The sequence below is a fragment of the Athene cunicularia genome (assembly GCF_003259725.1).
Source record: "Athene cunicularia isolate RWA chromosome 1 unlocalized genomic scaffold, athCun1 chr1_part2, whole genome shotgun sequence".
NCBI classification, from domain to species: domain Eukaryota; kingdom Metazoa; phylum Chordata; class Aves; order Strigiformes; family Strigidae; genus Athene; species Athene cunicularia.
In genome coordinates this window covers 80686277-80709872 of record NW_020799092.1, presented here as the reverse complement: position 1 = coordinate 80709872, position 23596 = coordinate 80686277, and the positions used below count along the sequence as shown (strand labels likewise).

Below are 23596 nucleotides of genomic sequence, written 5' to 3'. Positions count from 1 at the left end.
GGGGTGGCCCTGGCCAGGACCCACCAATGCCCTGGGGACACTCCTGAGGGGCCATGTGGATGGGGAGGTTGATGCTGTGATTGCTGAAGATGCCCATGGGAAAGGGATGGTTGCAAGACAACCTTAAAGCCGAGCGAGTCCCCTGGAGGAGAAACTGGGAAATCCTTCCTGAGTTCCCCTGACCAGTCTTGCTTTTCCCTTCCCAATGCCATGATGCTTGTGTGTAGGGACAGCTTGTGCTTGGGGACTTGGGAGGGAGGAGGGTCTGGGCTGTGATGGGGACAGGGCCTTGAGGTTGAGTTGGAGGGAGGTTTTGGAAAGGCAATGGGTCCAGGCAGACCTGACCGAGCACCCGGTGGAGGCGATGGCAGAACAAAGCATTGGAAACTCAAGAGATCGTAGCTTTAATTAGGGACCTTCCTGAAGCATCATGCCCCCTTGCCCTTCTGCAGACACGAGCCTCTTCCCCGCGCATGAAAATATCTGGGGCGGAGGGGGGTGGGGGGGAATGGAGGAGATTGGGTAGGAGAGGAGGAGGGAGAAGAGATATGAAAGTTAGGTAACTCCATGGGTCAAAAATATACAACACTGATATCATACACAGCTGTTAGTCCTCTCTGGCCGGCAGGCTGGGGCTGGGTGATGGCCCCACACGGCCAGCCCTGCTCCGGGTACCCCCTGCCCCACGGGGGGGTCACTTCCGCCTCCCGATTTGGGCCATGAGGTGTGCATTGGCGGCGGCCTTTGCCCTCAAGTTCTTGGCTTTGGCGATGTTGAAGAGGATGTTCATGATGTTGGTGGGGACGTCAAGGGAGAGGGTGACCTTGGTGCGGCGGTCGCTCTTGGCCCGGTTTTGGTACGTCTTCCCTTTCACCTGTGCCTGGGACACATATTTGTAATGGCCTTCCCCTGGGAACGTCCTTTTCCCCATCTCTTCATCCACTGTGTCCTCCCCATCTTCCTCCTCAGATGCCTCCTCCGGTGATGGGGAGTCAAAGCCGCGCTTGTCCAAGATGGCATTTTCCTCCAGGTTGCTCTTCTGGGCTTCAGCGAGGGCCGCGTTGAGGCAGCTGAAGATGGAGGCGGCGTTGTAGAGGCGGAAAGCTCGGCCGGTCTCTGCGGCACAGAGGAGGGCGAGGAGAAGCAGCAGCCTGGCGTGGGGCATCGTGGTGGCCTGCCTGGTGGAAAAAGTGAGGGGGAGGCAGAGATGGGCGTGAAATTCCTGTGGGCCCTGGGGCAGAGCATCATTGTTCCCCCACCCTCCCACATACCATGGACCTGAGTTCATCTTCCAGGTCCTGTGCTCTTGGCTTCACCTCCCAGATCCGCCCCCAGGTCCCATCTAATTGTTAGGGCAGGTGGGAATGAGTTGTCTCGGGGCCTCCTGCTGCAAGGTGCATCCCCCCAGACCTTGTATTCGGGGTGCTGGATGGGAGGTGGGATGTCCAAGGTGCCTGGCAAGGCTGTAGCCTCCATGAAGGGGAGAATTTGGCCCCTCCTTTGCTGAAACACAAGTGCTTGCTGCAGGAGAGCTGCTTTCTACTGTGGGTACCTCCCTGCCTGGGACAATCTCGTTGCAGCCCCCTCTCCACCTTGCTAACACCTCCGCAGAGTAACCACGGGTACCGCCAGCTACCGTAAAGGTGGGTTTTCCTTTCACCTCCTCTCTGGTCAACCTGAAGCCACCAGAGCTTTGTTCTCTTTGAAGTCAGAAATTGCCTGTCTACCTCCTCACACAACTCTGTCTGAAAAAAGGGGCATGGAGAGTGGGGGACAGTCAGCCCCAGCGCTGGAGGGGTGATCTGCCACCCATCTAGGGTGGTAGCCCCATGTCCCCTCTCCAGTCCTGGCCCTGGGTGCTCCGGGGTTGCCCGTTACCTCATGGCTCCATCCCCTGCACTCTGGGTTCAGGCCAGGCTGCCCCATCTGAGGGCACATTTGGGGCACAGTCCCCCCCTGTGGACAGCCCTGCCTGGGGATCTGGGGGCACCTCTGAAATCTCAGCACAACAGCATCCCTCCCTGCTTGAAATACAGGCATTTGGGGGTCTTGTGGCGGGGCTGAAAACCTTGGGATAACCCTCCTGGTCTGCAAAACCTCCCGGTCTCCGAGTCCTGTCTCTCTGGGAAGCGACACCCTCTGTACACCCACCCGACCTCTCAAAAAGGCCACCAGCCAGACCACAAGGGATCTCCCGGTGGAGATCTTTGCCCATGCTGAGGTCAGACAAGTGTCCCCAGGGCCAGCCCCGAGGGCACAAGGACCCTCCAAGTACCTGGAGGCAAGCAGGCATTCCCAACCTTCGGGCCCCATCTTGTGGCAAATCCATCACACGGCAAGTTCTGGCTGGGGGACCCCGCCTGGGACCGGGGTTAAAGCGCTGATCTGGGCTCTTCCTGATTTATCTCCCATGGGGACGGGAGTGTGGAGGGGCCAGGAGGGCTGAGGGGGGCCCCTGGGAAACTCTTTCAACCCCCTTGTCCCCAGGAGCTGTCACCCTGGACCTGCTTTTCTGCCACTGAGCCGCTGTCCCTGAGACTTGGGTCACCTTAACTCTGCCCCCTCGGAGAGGGAGATTTGGGTAAATTTTATGGGCAGGATTTGAGGGAGCTGCTCGATTTCCGCTCCTTTGCCTCACTCGTCCCTGCACAAAGCCCCACAGAGCTCCCCCAGGCAACAGCTGTCCCCTCAACTCTGCATCCAGACGAGAGAGAGGAGGGATGTGCAGCAGCCACGGCACGACCCAGGCAGCGCCAGCGAAGTTGTCACTAAGAGGATGAGGATGAAAAATCCCTCCGAGGCACACAATCCCCATGTGAGGGCAATTCAGGGCCCAAAACTCTCCTTCCTTCAGCCCTGAATCATTCCTTTAAATCTTGAGACTCGTTTTTTTTGCTTGCAAAAGCTTAAGAGGACAAACATCTTTCTCCTGCCCCCAAATCTCCCCCTTTGCCGCTGCCTTTCAGCCGCAGAGGAAGCAGCACCCCCACAGCAAACTCACTGCGGCCCCTGCTAGCAGGATGGGGGGGGCTGGGGATATGAATTCAGAAATCTAAATTTCTCGCCGCTGCCCGCAGCCCGTGCTCTCCCGGGGACACCGCTTGGCCCCACGCTGCTGGATGGAGAATGGGAAAAATCTTTGAAAGCTCTTGCAGAGCCGGCACAGCTGGTGAGAGAGCGCTGAGCTGTTTCTAGCTGCCGCTGCCCTCTCCAGAGCTGCAGAGCAGCATCTCCGCTTCACCTCTCCTCAAAAAGCTGCTTCATGACTGTCTGAAATGGGTGGCTTGGCCCTGTGGCCGGCTTGGGCTTTTTCAGTTTAGCAAAACTCTCGGGGAACCTCAGCTGAGTGAGGGGAAAGGCACAGCAAGGGGGAAATGTGGCTGAAACACACGCGCACACAGCACCTGCATTCCTGGTCCTTGGCTGTGGGTCGATATCCTGACAAAAAAAGTAAAAGTCAAGGCAAAGCAGCAAAAAAAATAAAACCAGCATCCGGCTGTGCTGGCGGAAAACAAAAGCTGATTTTTAATTTTTTTTTTTTTTTTTTTCATGGGGGGTTTTGTGTCCTAGCATGCCAGAAAGTTTTTTTTGGTCCAGGAAGCAAGCTGGAATTGGGTTTTCCTCCCCTCCCCGAAAAAAAAGCAGGAAAAGAAGAAAAACCACCCGCGGCAGATCTGAGGAGTCAGAGTTAAATCTGCGGCTGCTGGAGGGTGACCTGCAGGTGCCATTCCTGCCCCGACGCCCGTGAGAAATTACAGGTATTATATTGAGATGGTGCCGACAGCCACGGCAGGACCATTTGTGTCGGCTGAAGCTCTGCCTCTCGCCTTTAAAAGAGAAAAGTCAATCTCCCCGGCAAGGCAGCTCTGCAAACTGGGGACAAAGCTATTCGCCGGTTACCGCGGGCTCTGTGGCAGCAGGAGAGCTGGATTCAGCTCATTTTTCTCTGTCAAAAAGTAAGTCTCAAATAAAATAATACCGCGAATGAGACCCGTAGACTTTGAAAACTCTTTCTGCCTGATGCTGCCTCCGCTTTCCTAATGAATCTCTCCTGACGATGCTGATTCCCAGGGCTCCGAAACTGAAGCTGAGCCGGTGGGGATGGGGCTGTGCCCTCCTTTCCTCCCCATCCCTTCAACCACAGCAGTGATTTGTATCCCTACTTTTTGATTTCCCAAGATTTCCAAACCCTTCCCATGCTGCCCAGCCTCATCTGCCTCCCCAGATCGGTACAATAATAATAATAATAAAAGATTTCCTTCGGAAGGAGTGTGTGGGGAGTCTTTTAGCACAATATTTTGAACTGCTATTCCCTCTCACCTTTTTTTTTTTTTTTTTCTTTTTGTAGAGAAACGTGGAACCTGATCTCCCAAGGAAAGCACTGAAATATTTAAAGTTTGTGCAAATGAAGCCGTCTGCTGGTTAATAAATGAAATCCAGGCACTCACCTGGTAGTCCTCCTTGGCTGGGATGGGAAGGGGTTGCTGCGGTCTCACTCCGAGGAGAGAGGCATCAGGCGAGTTCCCCTGAACTTCAGCACCCTGGCTTTTCTTTTATTGTTATTAAGAGGGCTGTGATATTTTTTCTCTCTATGGAAACGCTTTTCCCCTCCCTCGTGTATATATAAAAATGAGCGATCACGGGGTTGGAGTCGTAACTCCAGACGTGGAGCCTTCATTTGGGCATGATTTCATTAAAATGAAATCAGAGGGAGCTGGCAATGTCACGGGGCTGCGGTGCCTCTCCCCATTCAGAAAGAAAAAAAAAAAAGGAGGGGGGAGTGGGTGGAAAAAAGACGTCTGAACCCAACAGCCTGGTGAGAGTCACCTGAAAATGGGGCTGTCACCAACGCCGGGACTTTGCAGGGTCACGCAGTCATGCCTCTCCCCCGCTTCTCCGGGTAGCCAGGCACTTGGTGCAAGAATATTTTAAATGCAAAGGTTTTCATGTCCCCTAAGCACGCCTGTTGGGGGTTTCAGCACTGATTAAGGGTGTTAGCCCAATTAACGTGTTTCGATTTGAAGAGTGGGGCTGGTGCACACCTTGACAGGGTTTTTGCCCTGGGCCAGTGCTCCTAAATCCCACCTGCAGCAGGGACAGGCTTGCCCCACTCACAGAGCTCTGCCCTCTGCCTGGTTTCCCATCTCTGGGAGCTTTTGTCCTCTCACGTAAGCAGGAAAACCCCTGAAAGATTGAAATTTTGCAAAAGTTCTTTCAGGATTTGGTAGCACTGTCCCAGGTGCAGAAGGGAGGTAGGGATAAAATGTATCTTGAAAAAAAAAAAACCAAACCCAAACCTCCAAGCTTCCCAAACCCACTGAGGTCCAGAAAAATTAACTCCGATTGCTCCGAGACAGCAGCCAGGAACTCACATCCCCCCCCTCCCCAATCTTAGTTCCCGGGACCACTCTGGTCCTGGTGTGGTCAGAGAGGTTTCCTGCGATGCCCACGTCACTGCTTTGCAAGCAGAAGTGCTTTGTGCTACGAAGACGATGGGGATGGAGATGTCCCTGCTGGAAACAGGCATTTCTCCACGGGATCCCGAGCTGAGGCACCCAAAGGAGTCAGGCTGCTGGTGGAGGGGCCCGTCAATGGACACCACAGATCGGTGGCTGGGCTGGGGGCTCCTGGTGGCCCCAGGACCCTGCTTGGCCTGGGCTGCTTGTCAGAGCTCCTCTGAAACCTGCCTGGAAATGCCATTGCCACCTTCCTCTAGCAAAGAGCTGGTGGGCTGCAGGTATCCCTGGGAAGGGACAAATCCTGCTAAAAGTGGGGAAAATCCTCTGAACAACCCCACAAAAGGTAACAGCAGCCAGTTGAGACCCTGGATAGGCTCTGAGTTAGGACGGGGAGATGTTCTTGCTCCCGGGCCATGCACCAGCGACGCTCACACCTGTTCCTTTGAAGAAGAGGAGCCATGACTGTGGATATTCTTAGCTGAGCATCTTTGAGCTTCTCACCCAGCCTGTGAAGTTGCTGGCCATTGCCTGCGAGGCAGTGACCGGTGATATTGAGAGCTCCCCTTTGGCTTCAGCCCTGGGTAGAGCGTTTTCAACCTTAATCACCTCCAGCTGTTGGCTGAGACACATCCGGATCGACTGCTCCAGCAATTCACTCCTCCTTCATTTTCATTTGAAGCTTTCATCTCCTGGACTGATATTTTCCTTTCCCCTTCTTCACTGAGACCTGGAGGGCGGTTTGGTTATCCAAATCTTTGGAGCCTGTTGTAGTATTTTTGGGCAAGCAAACCCGCCCGCAGACTTCAACGCAAAGAGCTGGGTGGGAAACTCCATTAGTGGGACTTCTTCCCAGCAAGAGCAATCACCGTCTAGCCTGTAGTCTTCTCTCCTCTCCTTCTGGCAAACGCTTGTGGGCTCATTTATTGCAGAGGGAAGAGCTTTCTCTAAGGGCTGCGTGGTCCCCGGAGCTGATGAAACCCTTCAGCTCCTGCTCTGCAGTGAGGAAGCAGTGATAGATGAGAGCTATTTCCAACCTGTTCCCCGCAGTGGAGGTACATTTAAAAATTATTTCCCTTTGTGCTTGTTGTGGATGCGTGAGTGCTGATACTCAGCAACCTTTGGATTCCCCCTGCTTGGTTTATGTCCTGCCTTTCCTCGACCGCCATGGATTAAGAAGGGCTTGAGCCAGCGCCATTACTCAGTAGCTTAATTAGTGTCGGTGGATCAGGGGACATCACAGGGCAAGGTCTGAAGCTTGGCAGGAGGCATCTAACCAGCTTTTTCAAATATATGCAGTTCCTTGGGTGATGCTAATCTCCACCCAGGTTTGACTACCCATGGAAGGAGTGTGATACCCACTTCACGGTGTTGTGCCTAGGGTGGACAGTGAGGGCTTTGACAGTATTTCTCTCCCATCATTGCTCCTTGGAGAGATGGGTTTTGCATCCTTTTGCTCCCTGAGGGCTGCAGATGTTGACTGTGGTCCTTGCAGGAAGCTCAGGAGACCCTTGGACCCTGTTTGGTTCAGACCACTGACAGCCCCGCATGCTTCAGAGCAGGTTAGGGACTCACCTCCCCGGATTTTGTTGGTCTGGGGGTTGAAGACGTAAATACATGTGGGATGGGAGCTCTGGGTGCTGACCTGGCCAACGGGTGCTTCGTGAAAGTGTGTGGGCACTCAGGACGTGGGTCCTTCTCTGCCTACCAGGGGGGCATGTGTCCATTCCCTGCCCTGGCATCACATCCTGTTGGGGTTGAGGAACACTTAAAAAGGGTCAGGCTCTTGAAAAGAGCTCCGGTGGCATTTTGGACTCAGTTGTCACTTGCTCGAAGGACATCAGCCAGGGAATATAAGAGCTGTGGAAAGGTTATTGCCTCTGGCATGGGGCGTGGGTCTGGCATCCCTGGCCCCAGAAGAAGGACAAAGCTGGTACCCCAGAGATCAAGGCCTGGTGCACCTGGTGCAAGGACCCGGTGTCCCTGGTCACCTCCAGGAGTTTCAGGTCTTCAGGCCAAACCTGAAGCCCTGCTATTGCCAAAATCATGGGGAATGTGTGATTCAGATACCCGGGGAAGGGAATGTAGTTTAGGGAAAGACATGATATCAAAGTAGATTATTTAAGCCGTCCTAAATCCCACTGTCTCCCAGAGGAGATGAGGTCTTTAACTTCTTCCAGTGCACCTCCAAAGTGAATTAAACCACATGAAGACTGTAGGTTGGGAAGGGATAAGGTCTATTTAGCTGCATCCTCCTTCGCAACCATCCCGTCCCTTGTGGTGGGGTGGTGGTCCCCTCTCCCTGAAGCTTTCCTGGGGTTGAGAAGAGAGTGTGTGTGCTGGGGGGAGAAGGTGTGAGCAGGCAGTTTTTATCCATTGTAGCTGCTTCAGGCTGTCCCCATGGGTTGTGCATGCTCTGAACGGTTGGAAATGGAGTGTTCAGCCCTTCAGGGCTGGTGGCTACAATAAGATGACTTGGGGATGCTGGGGAAGGGCCGACCCACGTGCCAGGAGGTCCTGTAGGACCCTGATAGGCTCTTCAGTGTCTGCAGCTACAGCTGCAGCCTTGCACAAGAGGTTGACAAGGGCGGTTACCTACCTCCACCACGGGTCTGCATTCACACACTTGGGCTTGAACCTCACCCCACTTGACTGAACGGGGTGGCAGTGGATCTCAGAGATCTCAGGGGACCAGGATACAATAACAGACTAAAGACAGGGAGGGACTTAACGCTTAACAAACTCTTCTCTGGGCAGCCAGACTCAAGACAGATCATCCCCGTGGTGGCAAAGGTAAAAGGCAAACAAAACAAGCTGAAGACACCCTACATTTGAAGGAATGGTGTATACACATGCGTCCTCCTCAAAAGTCAAATCTGCTGCCAGAATGACCCAAGTAAATGCGAGTCTTTATTTTTTTCCCCTGCAGATGACAACAACTATCTGAAAGAGAAGCTGGAGGTTCAGCAGGTCACTGCCGGAGCCAGGTGGTGAAACCCATCTCCTGAGTAGATACTAGGGTGTATTTATATGTGTTATTTAGCCATTAAATGTTTTACTGTTGGGAAGAGTTGGTGCAGGACGATGTCCTTGCAGGAGGCAAACCCGCATGCCAGACATGGAGTCTTCACGGTGATTTTATTAGGAGAAAGCAGCGCCTAAGAAAGAAAGATGAAAGAAGTCAAGCTGCCTGGTTCATCCCTATCAGTCTGCTTTAAAAGCAAACCAGACTGGTTCAGCTTTCACTGGCTACCGTGGCTTGCAGATCCCTGGTTCAGTCTTTGCTTTCACAGGAGACTGGAGAGGAGATTTTGCTGCAAAACTGAAAATGTCACAGTATGAAAATAACCCCAGCCGACCCTGGGGAAGGAGGGAGCTGTGCTACGAACAGCCTGGAGCACTCGTGGGAGCTGGATGGTGGCAGAGGGGACTCAAACTCCCAAAAGTTTTGCTGAAAATTGCCAAACTTATGAAAAATTCAGGCTTTGTCACAAGCATCCTCACACGTCTCTTTCGTGCGTCCATCTCTTCGGGAGCAGGACACCTTCCCACCTCTCGCAGCCTCTCTTGCTCTCGCCCAGCTCAATTTTCTTCTGTGAATCATTGTTTAGAGCTCAAATGTGGGCAGCTGAAGAGGATCTTATTAAAGTTTCATCACCACAACCATTCCACTACTGGGAAAAAATAAGACACAGTGACTTGTGCCTTGAAAGCAAAAAGCATGCCCCAATTACCGGCACCAAAGTTTTGTCTGGCCCAAGGAGGCAAAGCAATGCGATGTGAGGTCCAGAACTGCACAGACACGGGTGCACTGTAGGTCCACGGAGGGGCAGAAGGGAGATTTCTGGTTTGCTTTGTCCCTTCTTTAATAATCTCTAAGACTCAGTTTGCATTTTCAAGGCTGCAGAGGGAGGAGGCTCTCCCTGTGATACGAGATTGCCCGTCTCTCTGTAACCCTACAGCCAATGGCCCTTCCTCTCCCATGAGGCTGATTTTTGGTGGGTTTCTCTTCCCCATAACCCCATTTCAGGTGTGATTTTTCGCTCCTGCCAACAGCTCAGCAGCAGCAAGTCCCTGTGTGTCTCTCCAAGGTAGCCATACAGCAGGCACTGAGGGCCTGGAAACCCCTGTCACTTTTTTGCTGGGACCTCAGCAGAGGGAAGAGAAGGGCTAGGGACATGGAGCTGAATTATTGTTTTACCTTTTTTGCTCTTTTTTTTCCCCTTCTTTGGCCCCGAGTCTCTTGCTGCTGCTGCAGGGTCACAGGGGATTTACAGCCTCGGTCACATGCAAAGGCTGTAAGGAACGGTTGCCCACCCCACCCTCAGTGTTTCACGTTCTTGGCAGTTAATCAGCTCTGCTTTGAGCTTCTGGTGCAAATGTAATATCAGAAAGCCTCTCTGAGATAAAATGGGCTGGGGCTATTGTACAGATTGCTACATATGCTCCTCCAAGAATCACCTGGGCCAAACCCAAAGACCAAATTCACCCCTGACAGCCTTCAGGCATGGAATAAAACTTGGTTCTTGATGCTTTCCCTCCAAAGAAATTAAAAAAGCAATGGTGAAGAACAAATAATATTAAGTACTCCAAATTGTCTTGCCCAAGTATTTGCTTCAGTGTTTTTATCTGCTGTCTCTCTGTTGCACCTCCTACCCCTTCTCCAAAGAGGTGTTTGCACCTACCTGTACACGTGGTATGTGCCTGCTGTTACATGGGCGTCATATCTCCGGTTGGAAGGAAACATCTAAAATCCAAGAAAAAATGTAAAAGCAGCAGCAGGGTCTTGGAATCGACACATAAAATCTCTTTATACCCCACAGAGTGAAGTATAAAAAAGCTGCTTCTCCTTTTTCCTGCCTTATGAACAGGGATCGCTCCCCACTGGTGAGGCTGCAGCAGCTGGACAAGATGGCTGGGAGAGACATTGGTCAAGAAATGCGACGGTTTCTCCCCTAAGGATGGGTTATGTTGCTCCTCCAGCATTGCTTTGCCACTGGGATGATGGCCGTGGGTTGGCCCCTCGGCTCCACGATCAATGGGAAGGTGGTTTCAGGGTGGGACGCACCTGGGGGACGCAGGGCTCACCGGGGGGACTCAGGGTGCTGTGCTGAGGGATGCCCAAGGCAGGGGATGGGTGAGGAGCTGCCCAGAGGGAGCCTGGGGGATAAAATGGGATTTACTAGGGTGGTTTGGGGTGTGGACAGCCTGAGGCAGCTCCTGCAGGAGCAGAGGCTCACAGATCGGGAGAATTTCTCCTTGACTTTCTTGCCAATCCACACCGCAACGATGTCAGGGGAAAAATCCATCCTGATTTTTGCTCCTGCTTGTCCCAGCTCAGACTAGCAGAGCTGCCTTCATGACACATAAGGTTTTTCAGTTTTTTTTCAACATTTTTCCCCTCCTTCTCAAGAGCGCTGTGGCTGTTGGGTTGCAATTCCACCGTTGCAGTGGGCAGGGAATAGTGTTCTCCAGCAGCCTCCCAGCAACGCTGGCGAGAAGCTGTATATACCCCCACCGTGATGTAGTGGTTACCACTGCTCTGAAAAGCTACAGATTATCACCCAAAAGGGTACGTGCTGCGGGTGGCACGCAAGCTTCCGTCAACTCCCACAGAGCCCAAGCCAGAGGATGTGGTGGAGGCTTTTGCAAGACGGACTTGGTGGCGCTCAGGTCCAGCCCTGCATTAACTCATGGCCATTTGCCTCGACAGCATCTCCAGAGCCTCAATTACTCCTGCTCTAAAAATACTGTGTCATTAATTAACCTAGCTGAGCACAATTCAGGCTAGTGACGTGACGATGAACTTTTCTGTTCCTTTTGACTCTGGCAGGAGAGAAGACAGGGGCTGTTGTGTGATTCCCCCCCAAACAGCCTGTCTGCTCCAATCTGCTGGGCACAGCCAGAGGACGCTGGATGATGCTCAGTGCCCGGCTGTCGGTGCCGGTGGTCATTTCAGGGACAGTACTATTATCAAATTACTAAATTACGCTGGCCCAGCCTCTTCATCTCTTGTGATCCATTTTCCTTTGTAAGGGTTGCTAAGGAACTGCCTGTGGACATCAGATGCCGCAGTGAGGCAAGTTTCTCCTCTCTGCACCTCCTTGCAAGACTTTGCTGGCTGGATGCAGGAGAAACCCCTTCCTGCAAAGAGTCTGAGTGTGCTCAAGCTGTAGAGGTGCAGGTATATCCATAGATACAGATCCATGAGCTCAGCTCTGGAGCTGTCTGAGAACAGCGATGGGATCACTTGTGCTCCAAAACCGCCCTTTGCAAATTCCACAAGGATTTGTGAAGCCGTTTTTACGGGCGTTAAAGCCCCAGCTTTTCATACGCCCGGGGCTGGTTACTCATAGCGATGTTCTCTTTGCTTTCTAAGGCCTTTTGCCAACGTGTGTTCAGGAATCTTCTGGCTTCTCCCTATTTGGAGCAGTCCCAACTCCCTGCGCCTGGAAAGCAGCTGGCTCACCAGCAAATAGTTCAGCCCTAAAAGTCTCCCCCACCCTGCAATCAAATAATTTCAAGAAACTCAATTAGAGTGACATGACATTTCCAAGGAAACACCGAGGATGCATTCCGGTAATATTTTGGCCCTGTCAAAGTGGTTCAGATGGCAAATCAATAGTAAACATTTAAGGCTAGATGTATTAAAAAAAAATCAAGTTATCAATTTCCCATTATACCTAAGCTCCCAGAGCACTGATGGGAAATTCAAGCTGCATTTAATAAACCTAGAAGAGAACTGAACAGCTTGATCTTATACACTTGCCCACGATATTGGTTTTCACTTCTCAAGTCTTCCCGTTGCTTTGCAAATCGGAATTAAGTCACCTGGCTCCCCGGTGAGCTGCTGCTTTGGCCTATGCCACGAACATGGTTTACGGTGAAGGGTCTTGAGCCAAATCACCCTTCCCGAGAGACTCCTCCCATATCCTTTGCCTACACCTTGGCCATGAAACCAGGTGGCCAAATCTGTCCCCCAAACTTGGCTTTGGGATATGTGCGCTCCTCACCAAGCCTGGAGTCAAAAGCTGCCAAGAAATTCTGCACGTTGGGAGGTGAAGTCCTATTTCAAGCGATGGCACTGGTTGGGAAAGGAAAAACGAAGGTGTCCCGTTTATTTGGTGTCTGGGAATAACGGGGCAGAAAGGGAAATTCCTGATGTTCTCAGGCAGGTCTCTGGTCCCAGGTCCCCCAGGTCCATTTGCTCACCTCCTGCTGCCTCCAGACCCTCTCACTGTGCTGCTGATTCACAGCTATAAAAACAATCTTCACGCAATTACTACTGCTTATTGTCTCCTCAGGCTTGATGTCAACTCAACGTGCCTGCTAAGGGATTCACCAGCTCACAGCGATGCACTCTCCTCTTCTCTAACGCGCTGGTTGACAGCTGGAGTGGGTCAGTAAAATGCGGGGCTGGGCTCTCTGGGGGAGCAACCACAAGATGGAGGAGGCTTTGTCCTCTTGGTTTTGGTAAATAATGACCACCTTGAGTTATTAACGGCAACGGTCCTCGGGAGGGGATGCTGTTACACTCTGAATTGGAGAAAAGCTCCTGGAAGCATTTCCATTGTCCCAGTGGGAACCCAAGGTTGCAGCACACAGGGAAGGCAGAGACAGGGCTCGAGGGCAGATGCCCAAGAGATGTCCTGGGCGGGTTTGGGGAGCTGAAGAAGGCAGGGGAGGGCACTGCAATGCCAGCCCAGCTGTGGCATAGGGACAGGCCACCCGGTGACCCTGAGCCATGTGCTGGGGACCTCAGGTGATTTGCACACCGAATCCACACAAGTGGCAGGTCTGTAGGGCGGAGATATGCCCCATGCATCACCGTGTCACCAGAGATCCTTGGTAGGATGAGACGGCAATGAGTAGTCTGGCATTTTCTCTGATGGCCAACCTGAACCTTTTCTTCCTAAATCCTCCTCCTTGGGAAAAACCTCCCAACCTTGCTGGGCCAAATGCCACAGCCCCGGGGAGGGATGGCCAAATGCTGGACCCTGGTAACACACAGTCTTGGACATCGCAAGGGGAGGCAAGGACAGGGAGGCTGGTTTGTGGGGACATCCAGAACTGGATCAGAATAAGGTTGGTCCAAAGTTACTGCAGCCCCATAAATATGTAAATATATTAACCCTCTGGGTCAGGTGGAGGTGGCCACTCGAATATGACAACCCCATATTTCTGATGGAGGCCCCCGGTGTCTTCGCTGGAGGGACGCTGGCAGAGTGAGCACCACACCAGAGAGAAGGGAGATGCTAGGAGACGTTTCTTTTTTATATATAAATAAATATTATCAACGAGCTTTTTATTAATTAAATAGTGAGAACCATGACACTGTTAAAGTGTTAATTGGGCTATCGGTCATTTCTTAGCCCTGTGTTTACAGTGTGTCCCCTTTTGCATCAGGAAGGATCATTTGGGGTACAGGGGGTTGGCAAGCAGAGATTTCCCAAATCAAATCAACATGACCAAATCATTCTGGAAGTGCATCCCCAGCCCTTCACGTGGCCACATGTCTTTCCTCCCCTTTTTTAAAGCTCTGAAATGCTGTTTGCTCTGCACAGCTGTGGGAGTTCAATGACTTGTGCCCCTTGGCAAGGTCCCACCTAAGTAAGGATTTTCATACCAGGGTGGCAAATGAACTTGTGGGTTGTGCGTTTCATTAGGTCTCGGTTTTCTTGCGCACAGTGATTATTTTTGTCAGCACAATTTAGGAATGAAGGTTGTTTTTTTTTCTGATGGTTGCAAACGCTTTGCTCCCCTGGATGGTTTCAACTCTCCCGGGCTGGTGCAGGAGCTGCAGTTCAAGTCGCTCCATGTCTCCTGGACTTCTGAAGGCCAGAGGCTGCAGCACCTGCACCGCCGGGGACCCCGTGAGCTCCCCAGCCCAGCCGGGGCCCTGCGGACATTGGCATCCCGCAACCTTCCCTGCAAAGCGCACCCCAGCCCTGTGACGCCAGGGGAATGTGAAAATACGGGGTGTTTCTCAGAAAAACACCCATTTCTCAACGCTGTGTCCTCACTTGGAAACGCATAAATCTTTTGTGTGACGCTGTGCCTGCTGTTTTTGCTCAGTGAGGAACATTTTGTTTCTTTTCCAAGGGAATATTTGTCTTGCCATGATACAATACCTGAATGTTTTTTTCTTGCCGAAGTACATTTCGATACAGAACATCATTTCAAGAAGAGAGGCTGGAAATGTCAGTCTGAAAATGGCACTTGTATCATTGCCAACATTTATGAAATATATATATATATATATATATTTTTTTTTTTTTTTTAAGCTAAAAAGATTTTGGCAAAATCTCTGCTTATCCTTCCTCAGCTCCTGGGACATTGTGGGTAAGGGGAATCCTTCTTCTACCCATGATACCAGTAGCGATAAGAGAACCCTGAAACCAGGGAAATCTGAGCTCAACCTTACCAAATTGTGCAGAAAACTTAATAAACCCCCCTGATTTCTCAGCCAACTCCCCAGCAATGAATTGGAGGAGGAAAGGCATTTCCCAAATATTTGTTATCTATATGGGGCAGAAGCATGAATGTTTATACAAATCCTGGGCGTGTGTATCGGGGGATTGTTATGGTGAGAGGGATTTCAGCTCGCACCCATGGATGCTCACATTGCCAGGGCATGGCAAAGGACTGGGAGCCCAAAATGCCAGCACCAAAACGCTGGGGAGAGATCCCTGCCAAGCCAGTAGCATGGGCAGCAATGACGCGGCCAACTGACCCACACCACAGCTGAGAGGTGTCACTTTTAGACACCATGTTTCCTACCTGGTTGCAACATGACAGCAATTTTCCTCACTCGTGTGGAAGGCAGGGCCTGTTGCTTCTGCTGTTTCTTTGGCAAATATTTCAGAAGTCAGGAGAGATGTTCATGCCATCGAAGCTGCTGTGACCCTTCCCAGGAGCTGCCATGCTGTCCCATGACGTGCGCTCAGAGGAGCTGCTATCAGCTAGGACCCATCTCAGCTGGGTCCATGTGGCCACCAGCTTGTTGGCTTTCCACACCTCAGCTTGAAACACCTTGAGGACCTGGGGGTGGCATTTTGCAGAGAGAAGCCTGGCTTTGAAACCTGTTTTCTTCTCACCATAGAGGCTGGGATGGCTCCTCTTAACCTGCCCAGGGAATGGCCGAGTGAAGGAGAAGGGGGGGACTTGCTAAAGGCCACAGGGAGTTTAGGGTCACGCTGAAAGGCCATGGGGTGGGGCTCAACCTGCCCATCCAGTCTGACATGGGGAAATAGAAATTCCCACCTTTCTTTCTGCCTTTCTCAAAGGCTTACTGCTTCTGGGTGAATTACGAACTACAATTATATACAACAACATTAACACACTTTTATTTTACAAAAATAAACTCAGGGGTATGTGTCGCCTGGTTTTGCACAGTAGTCCTATGGGGTAGTCATGAGCCTCTGGATGTCTCTGCTTGCCTGAGCAATCAGATGTTTCCTTTTCCTCATACCACTTTATTTCCTGCTCATAATTACAGTTTTCCAACATTTTTTTTCAAGCATCCCTTGCCTCTTCACTTTAAATAGTTTGTCTTGCTTGGCCAGTCTCCGAGGTGTCCTGGAGACACTTCTCACAGCTTCATTTCTCTTTGATTTAAACAAGGCAACTGCAGCTGATCACCTCCCTCGGACTGGTTTTCAAAAGCAAGGAAAGAGAAAACAAAGCAGATATTGGAGATTGGATGCAGCTTGGGCTTCTTCTTGGACCTCTCATGCTCACAGAGGCTTGGGAGGTCACTGGCACCATGGGATTGTCTACGCCAGGTCATGTCACAACACATCAGACATCCATAAAGCAAATGTCCCAGTCTGGGCCAGCTCCTGGCACCATTTAGTGTCAGACAGGAGAAACAGGCACACAAGTGGACCTGGCTTGGTTTTGGATGACTCCCACTCCCCAGTGGTTGCTTCTTCCCATTAAGGGAGTGTAGACACAGTGCTGGAGGGATCTACAGCTGCTTTGTGTAGCCTACACTATCTCTTAATGCTGATGCCCTGGTGTAACGTGTTGGCTGGGAAGAAGTTCACTTATTACCTGGTGCTGCTGGGACTGGATTTAAAGCACTGTGAGTGGCTTTCCCTCATGCAGTACATTGCAAAGAAGCAGGCCACCAAGTGTGGTCGTTGACCAGGCTAAATGGGCCAGCTGGTCTACCTTGAGAGTCATGGTCGACAAACAAAGATGGGCTCCCCACGGAGCCCAAGGAGCGATGCTAATCCTTGCAGCAAGGGCCAAGAGAGAAGGGCACCCAGTTTGGGCTGGCTCAATGGGGCAGCAAATCCTGGACAGGCAATGCCTACTCCTTCTCCCAAGAGAGCACTTCAGCTCTCCAGGATGGTGCTGCCTGTCTTAAACCAGACTTTGAGCACTGAGTATCTGCACTGTCTTCTCCCTTGCAGAACAGGAAGACCGGGCTGTGCAAAATCTGTTGCATAGCAGAAAGATTCAGGTGGATGGTAACAGCCTGCACGATGGTTTTGATTTTATGCGTAACAGGTGCCTGTCTAAAACCCACCCAACAGAATACAGACCGCCAGAAAATTCTGAAATGAACCTGAAATTATAAATCTCTGCCTTTCTCTTTTTTAACATGCCTTCAAAAACAGAAAAGATGAACCTCACCGGAGTGTTTTTTAGTGTATTGTGGAGAATTAATGCATTTCTCCTGATGCCCAGAGGGGTTGTCCCCACGCAGAGGAAAGGCTGAGAGGAGTATCTTTCTAGGAAGGCTTGTTTCAGCCACAGCTTGTGCCCTGCTTGGCAGCAGTAGTGTTACTTTCAGCAGATGAGTACTTTCAGTCTCATCAGGAGCCTATTTCCCCTGCGGTGAGCTACCACATGCCTGGAGATGAGGAAAAACTACACAGATTGACACCATGACTTCAGATCTGGCAATGGGAGCCCAGCTGGTCTTCCAGGAGTGAGTTTTTCCCATTGAACCCTGGGTGAGGTATGACCCCAATGCAGGGGAGTTTGGGACTGCTCATGAACTGGTCTAGATTAGGGCAGCTCCACCAGCTTCAGGCTCTGCCTGGAGTCTTTGGTGGCTGGAGAAGCCAGAGAGATGCTTGGATGGAGCAGTTCAGGGTTCAGAGGGCCCCCAAAATCCTGCTAACCTCAGCCCTCAGAAGGAGCAAGATGACTGAACTCGAGGAGTGCAAACTATCAGGACCCAGTGCTGGTGCTCAGGTGGATCCTCCTCATCACCCACAGGTCCACCCATCTCCCATCAGTGGATGTGTCCCAAGAGAGGAGACGTCCAGGACCTCCTAGGAAGGGCTGGGGGTGACCAAAGTGAGCTGGGGGTGGGAGGGGGACGAGACCTTGCAAACCAGAGGCACTCCTCCAAGTCCTCTCTTGGTCCTGGTGGGGCACCATGAGGCAACGGAGCAGATCATGGATGGGTTTTCCTGCTTTGACCTCACTCCTGGTTGGAGGAAGCGGGGGGTCGGAGGGTTCAGGGGCTGCCTTACCTGCTGAGGTTTTGCACCGCTGCTCACATTTCCACTTGGTTTCGAAGCGGTTGCTGTTCCCTCGGCATCCCCCGAAGACAAAGGGCCGGCAGGCGTCGGCCTCTGCATGGTAATACCAGAGCAGGGCGTAGTGCCGGCAGGATCCCTCGTCCATTGGCTGCAGGCAAGGGGCTGCAGGGAAACACCCCCCCACCACCACCCCCCAAATCGTGTGTTGGACCCAGTTGGGAAAAGTCCACACTCTGCCACCCCAATTCTCCCCTGGGCAAGTGTGTGGGGCTGGTCCAGGGACTCCCACTGCCCCCCAGTCAGCACCTTACCCCAAAGCAATGGGGTTGACAGTGCAAAGGGGGCAGCAAGGACCAAGGTGGGGCATCTGGCAGTGGATTTCCAAAGTGGGATAAGCACGAGGTTCCTTGTTTCTCCGTGGCCCTGTTCACCCCTGCGGTGCCCATCGCGGTGGTCTCTGACCTTCGCAAGGGTTCTGGGGGTTGTGTGTCTTTGCAGGGGTGGTTGTATTTGGGGTGTTGCCTGAGGGCTTCTCACTGGTGGGGCTGAACCACACTGGATCAGGTGAAAACACCCTCCAGTTTATTCACCACCAGCTCAACTCCCTGGGGCAAAAGCAGCTGCTTTAAGCCAAGTCCAAAACTACTGTTTTGAGCCAACGTTTGCTGGCAAGTGTAACTCTTTCAGCACCACATCCCCTTGATCTCAATGCCAAAAAGCACTTCCCACCCAGGAAGTGACTTCCCTAAATGTCACTTAATTCAGTGCATTTCACCTGGTAATTGACTGTGGACTTCTCGGCGCTTGTGCTGAGAGGAACCCGTTATCTGCCGTGCCCGGGGAGCTGCTGGGGAACCAAATGGAAATCACATGTAACGAGGGCATGCAAGCAAATTAGCCACCATTTAAATATAGATCATCGGAGCCTTACATGGCTTTCTGCCGGCTAACAAGTTCTCTTAATAAATGTCACAGAGAGAAGAGGGAGAAACTGGCGGCAATAAAATTCTTAATGGTGTTAAACAACTCAGTTGGAAAGGTTGGGTGTTAGTCAGAGAAAAATGGAAGTATTTGTGGTTGTTTGCAGGAGATAAATGTCAGGCCGGAGTTTTGTAAATCTGTGAGCGTTGAAGAGCCAGGAGCGATTGTAATCTGGCAGTAATAACCCTCCGATTGCAGAATCCTGTTAACATTTAGAGCGCCTATCTGCACTCATCACTTAGCAGAGCGATTTATGAGCCCTCCTGCCTCAGACCTGGGCTTTAATGGGATTGTTGGCTGGAGACGGCTGCAGCTGTGATTCAATAACATGTGGTACGCCACATCGATCTGAAACCGCCCCGATCCCAAATGTTGCCTTAATATAAAGTGAGTTTAAACCCAGATGGATGATGTCTTCGACGTACAACACAGACATCAGGAGAGTGCTTGGGGGTGGGCAGAAGGAAGGCAGTGATGGTTGGGGCCTGGTGCTAGGCTTAGCTGGATTTGGGGGGATTTGTATGGTCCTTAGCAGATTACACGGGGTAAAAATGGAGATCATGGTCAATAGGGTTGACTTAAAACTCTTCCCAAAGGTCTGGGAAAGGGCTGTCATGGGTAATAAAGGTCAACACATATAAACTGTAGGTCAACAGCTTGTGTAGGCTGGTTTGGAGTGTAGAAGTACGGAACATCAAGGTGTCTTGCTCATTATGGAAGTGCAGTGTGATTATTTTTTAAAAATTATTTATAGAGTAGAAGGATTGGTTGGCCAACCCATGTGCTGGGTCAACTGGTGAGTTGACTGGTCAGCTTTTGTGCTGACTGGGTACTCAGCAGCTGCCGACAGCTTTGCCCCATACATGCTGGGGGAGCAGAGTTTGTGCAGGACTGTTTTAGGGGCATGGGATGTTGCATTTTAGATGGCTCCCTTCTGCTGAGATGCATCTGGCTCTGTGAGTCCCTTTTTCTCTGAGATGAAGAATTGATGCCGTCCCCCTGCCTGTATCAATGGCAGCTCCATCCATGCTACTCAACTCTCCTCCTCCTGGTGACAAAACGTGAGCAGCCACATCTTAATTTCTGACTTGCTGAATTGCAAGAAATGAGTCTCTGAACTCTCTCTGCTTTTGAGTCCTGCCCTGTCCTGCAGTGTGTTTGGACTTGGAGCATGAAGTGCAGAAAGCCCTCCACAAGCAAGCCCATAATCCTACGCCCCCAGCCCTTCTGCATCATGTTTTCACTTTCTGTCTCATAAATCAGGATTCAAAGCCAAGCCCGGATGAGGAGGTCAGAGGGTCCATGGGTGGCTGTGGCATGGATTTGAAGATGTGATGGAGCTGGAGGAGGGCAGCCCATATGGATCCTTCTGGGTGAAGGTCATTTTCAGGTTGCTGCCAGGAAATTCCTGAAGCTGGTCATGTCAAAGGCTGCTTGTTGCCTCCATCAGCATCTCAAAGGATGAGCAGGCCCCCAGAGCCTGGAAAAGCCACCCATGAGCCATTAGTCCAAGGGGACAGGACATCTGACTGGTAGCTCTTCTGTGCCAAGGGGACTCTATTGCTCATCAGGTCTGCATGACGCTGAGCCAAGCATTCCTCCTCACTACAGTGGTTCACGGTCAGAAGAAAGGGTAGATCATCTGAAATGCAGCTAAAACTGCCCCATCCTGTCCTCTCCCTGGGAAGATGGCCATTCTCAGCCAGGAATTAATGAATCTCCCTGTATCCATTGGGCTCATCTCCTGGATGGCTTTTCCACCAGGACACAGTGTCTCAATGCATCCCAAGGTGGTCTGGGAGCCTCCTGGGGACCCCCTCACCATTGGCTGTGCCTACAGAGTGGCCCATGAACTTCCCTCCAGCCCCTGGGAAAGCTCAGCCTTCATCCCCAAAAACGATGGTTGCACCACGGCTGCCCAGCACTGCTCAAGATCCTACTGTGAGCTTGATAACACCTAAAAGCATGGTCAGTCTTGGATCATGCTTTTGCCCTGTCCACTTGCCTGGTGTAGAGGTAGATGCAGCGCGAGGAGCTGTCAAAAACTCACTGGTGTTCATGTACAGGCAGGTTTGTATTGCGTGTGTTTACAGGGCAGGACCTCGGCCCTTCTCTCTTCCCCTCTCTCTTGGGCAACACAAAGGGACAGAAATAGAGCAGGTTTTTTTCCCATTAGCTGTAATCAGTAGTTTCGCCCATTAAAGGGTTTATGAGGCCCTGGGCAGAAATAGTCTGTAATAGCTCGAGTGTTTGGTCTCAGAGATGCAATTTCTGGCTAGTAGGAAGTTTTACTAGAAGTTTCAAAGGACATGATGGGGAAAGGGGGACAAAATTAGCCTGAAAAATGCTTCCTCCTTCTAGCCATTCAAAATGCCTCCTTTTGAAGGTGGTGATCATCACATAGGCCACAAATATTTGGCTTTTTCCTCACCCACCACCCCTTCCCAGGGGCATCAGCTCGCCTTGTCTCTGAGCCACAGGCCGGCCCTTTTCAGCACAGGGGCATCACAGCATGGGAGCCCTCTTTGGAAATCCCATCACTGCCTTATTTCTGCCCCGTCCAGGGAAGAGGATTCAGCACTGGGTTTACGGAGTGGCTGCCAAGGTTGGAAAGATGGAAAGCATGCAGCCACGCAGCTGCACTTACCTGCAATAAGTGAAAGTGTCTCCACGAAGGGTTTCACCGAAGTCACCAATGTGGTCACGCTCTGAGTTTTGTTAAGCATTTCTTCCTGGCTTTCACCATCCCTTCTGGTGTATTCCTGAGGCTGAAAATACCCTTGGAGCTGCCTGTTGATTTCAGCTGCCTCCAGACCTATGAATTAATCAGCGGGTCAGTGAGGATGAGAGCTGGTGCCACAGTTTGAAAGCCACCATGCTTCGATAAATGGTTGTAGCTCAACAAAATTCCTGCCACTGCACAACACAGCATGGGAGATAAGTCACGACACAATGTTTCAAGGGCCAAAGTGTACAGACCACTGGGGTACCTGGTCAAGGTAGGAAACCTATTTCCAAATCGCATACACTCTAGAGAAGGGTAAGCAATTAAGGAGAGATTGTCCTGTCTACTGTCTTTTCAAGGGAGGGAGCAGGGGATACGCTAAACTTATTCAGAGTAAAAGTTGTTTTTGAGGAAGTGGTTCCCGAGAAGTGTGCTGGGCTTCCTTGGGACCTCCATGACTGCACGGAAATGTTCCCAGTGTCCGTTGGGATGGAGCTGTAATCAAAACTACTCGGAAAATTAAATGCTGCTGGATCAGCATCTCCATGAGATGGGTCCCCTGAAGTGCTGAGCGCTGCCCATCTTCTCAGGTAAGGCTTGTTTACTACAAGGCTGGGAATCCACGAAAAGAGTTAACTGAGTTATGCATGGCCAGCTGTATGTCTGGATGTGTGTGAGGCTGCGGCTCCATCATCCTCCATACATTAGCAAAGCAGATATTTTAGGAATTCTGGTTTTATGGTGGATGTGCAGAGTTTGCAGGTAGAAGACAGCAGATCTAGTGGAGCCTGGCTGTGCAAAGTTAACCCAGAAACCTCTTTTGAAGCAATGTGGACCAGTAGACTGATTCCATCCCAGGTTAATGCTCTGTGGTGTGTCCACTGTAGTTTTGATCTGGTTTTGCTCTCCTTTGCTAACTTACTTTTTATCTAAATGATGCTCTGAGCGTGAGGAGTGGAGAGGACAACATGCTCCTGGGTGAAGGACTGACCAGCCAGACAAAAGGCAGGGCCCTTGGGTGACATCCGAGTCATGAAGGCAAAACACTTCAGTGAGGGTTTTCCTTTGCAGGAACACGGAGGCTGCTGTGTCCAAGAGCATTCACGGTGCAGGATTCATTTGCTCTGATTTATTTACATTACAGAAGCAGATGGAGGCTGGGACAAGGGCTGGGGCTGGGTACCAGGTATGGGACTGTGGATAGACATCAGGGAGAGATTGTCTCTACTCTGATAGATCTGCTCTCTAAACACAGAGCAGGAGGGGAAACATTGCTCAGAAAGGACTATCTCATGTCTAGTGTAATTGGGAATATCCCACACCAATAGAGTTCTCAGCTACTCCAGGCACCTAGGACAGAACTGGCTTCTTACATCCAGGGCAAGGATATTGCTTCTTGATCCAGCTCTCTATTTAGAAAGTCCTTGCTTTGTAAAATGCTCTGCTTTCGTACACTATGAAACAGGCTGTTATGAAAGCTAAAAAAAAACCCACCTCAAACCCCAAGATATAAGTTATAAAGGAGAAATTAAAGCAAATTAATTCCTGGAGAACATGAGTTCTCTGCAATTTAGAGTCAAATTGCTGCTCTGAAGTTCCTCCTTTGTCTATTCCTGTTTAAAACACTAAAACCAAGCTGTGGTGAGGGACCCATTCCAGGTCTGATGATGGCCTTGAAATGTAGTAGGAAACATTCAGCTTAGATGAGATGTCCCAGGGCAACTGAGGCAACAAAGCTGGGTTGACAGATGCAACACAGACCTACGAGACACCTGTGCACACAGAAAGGATCCAGCAGGATAAGTAATCTGACTTATATACGGGCAGCTAGATCAACATCCAGGGATGAGGATCAGATCCAGAGTTGGAAACTTTCCTCTAGGTACCTCTAGGTGAGCTGAGTGTCTTCAAAACCTACTATGGCCAGCTGA

General features: G+C 51.1%; 2 protein-coding genes across 3 annotated transcripts in view; both read right to left on the bottom strand.

Annotated features, from left to right (window-relative positions):
• Positions 1-483: 483 nt before the first annotated feature.
• On the bottom strand, positions 484-4626 carry UCN3 (urocortin 3). Of its 2 annotated transcripts, none has more exons than XM_026868111.1 (2): positions 4449-4626; positions 484-1174 (listed from the first exon to the last, which is right to left on the bottom strand). In XM_026868111.1, exon 2 carries the CDS (start codon positions 1163-1165, stop codon positions 695-697), a length of 471 nt encoding a protein of 156 aa, XP_026723912.1. In that variant the 5' UTR covers positions 1166-1174; positions 4449-4626; the 3' UTR covers positions 484-694. The 2 variants fall into 2 exon arrangements, with proteins under 2 accessions (XP_026723912.1, XP_026723913.1); XM_026868112.1 differs by lacking the exon at positions 4449-4626 and adding an exon at positions 1279-1301.
• Positions 4627-8446: 3820 nt separating this feature from the next.
• Positions 8447-23596, bottom strand: part of LOC113491400 (collagen alpha-1(VII) chain-like) — a 142906-nt gene continuing 127756 nt past the window's right edge. The window contains exons 89-93 of the mRNA XM_026868298.1: positions 21588-21755; positions 18735-18806; positions 17951-18121; positions 10142-10203; positions 8447-8614 (exon numbers count right to left, since the gene is read on the bottom strand). Of these exons, the coding sequence (XP_026724099.1) occupies positions 10178-10203; positions 17951-18121; positions 18735-18806; positions 21588-21755 (437 nt within the window). The 3' untranslated portion in view covers positions 8447-8614; positions 10142-10177. The remainder of the gene's footprint in view (positions 8615-10141; positions 10204-17950; positions 18122-18734; positions 18807-21587; positions 21756-23596) is intronic.

Coding starts and splice junctions, on each gene's coding strand:
- UCN3 (XM_026868111.1), bottom strand. CDS start 1,165: ATGCCCCACGCCAGGCTGCTGCTTCTCCTCGCCCTCCTCTGTGCCGCA.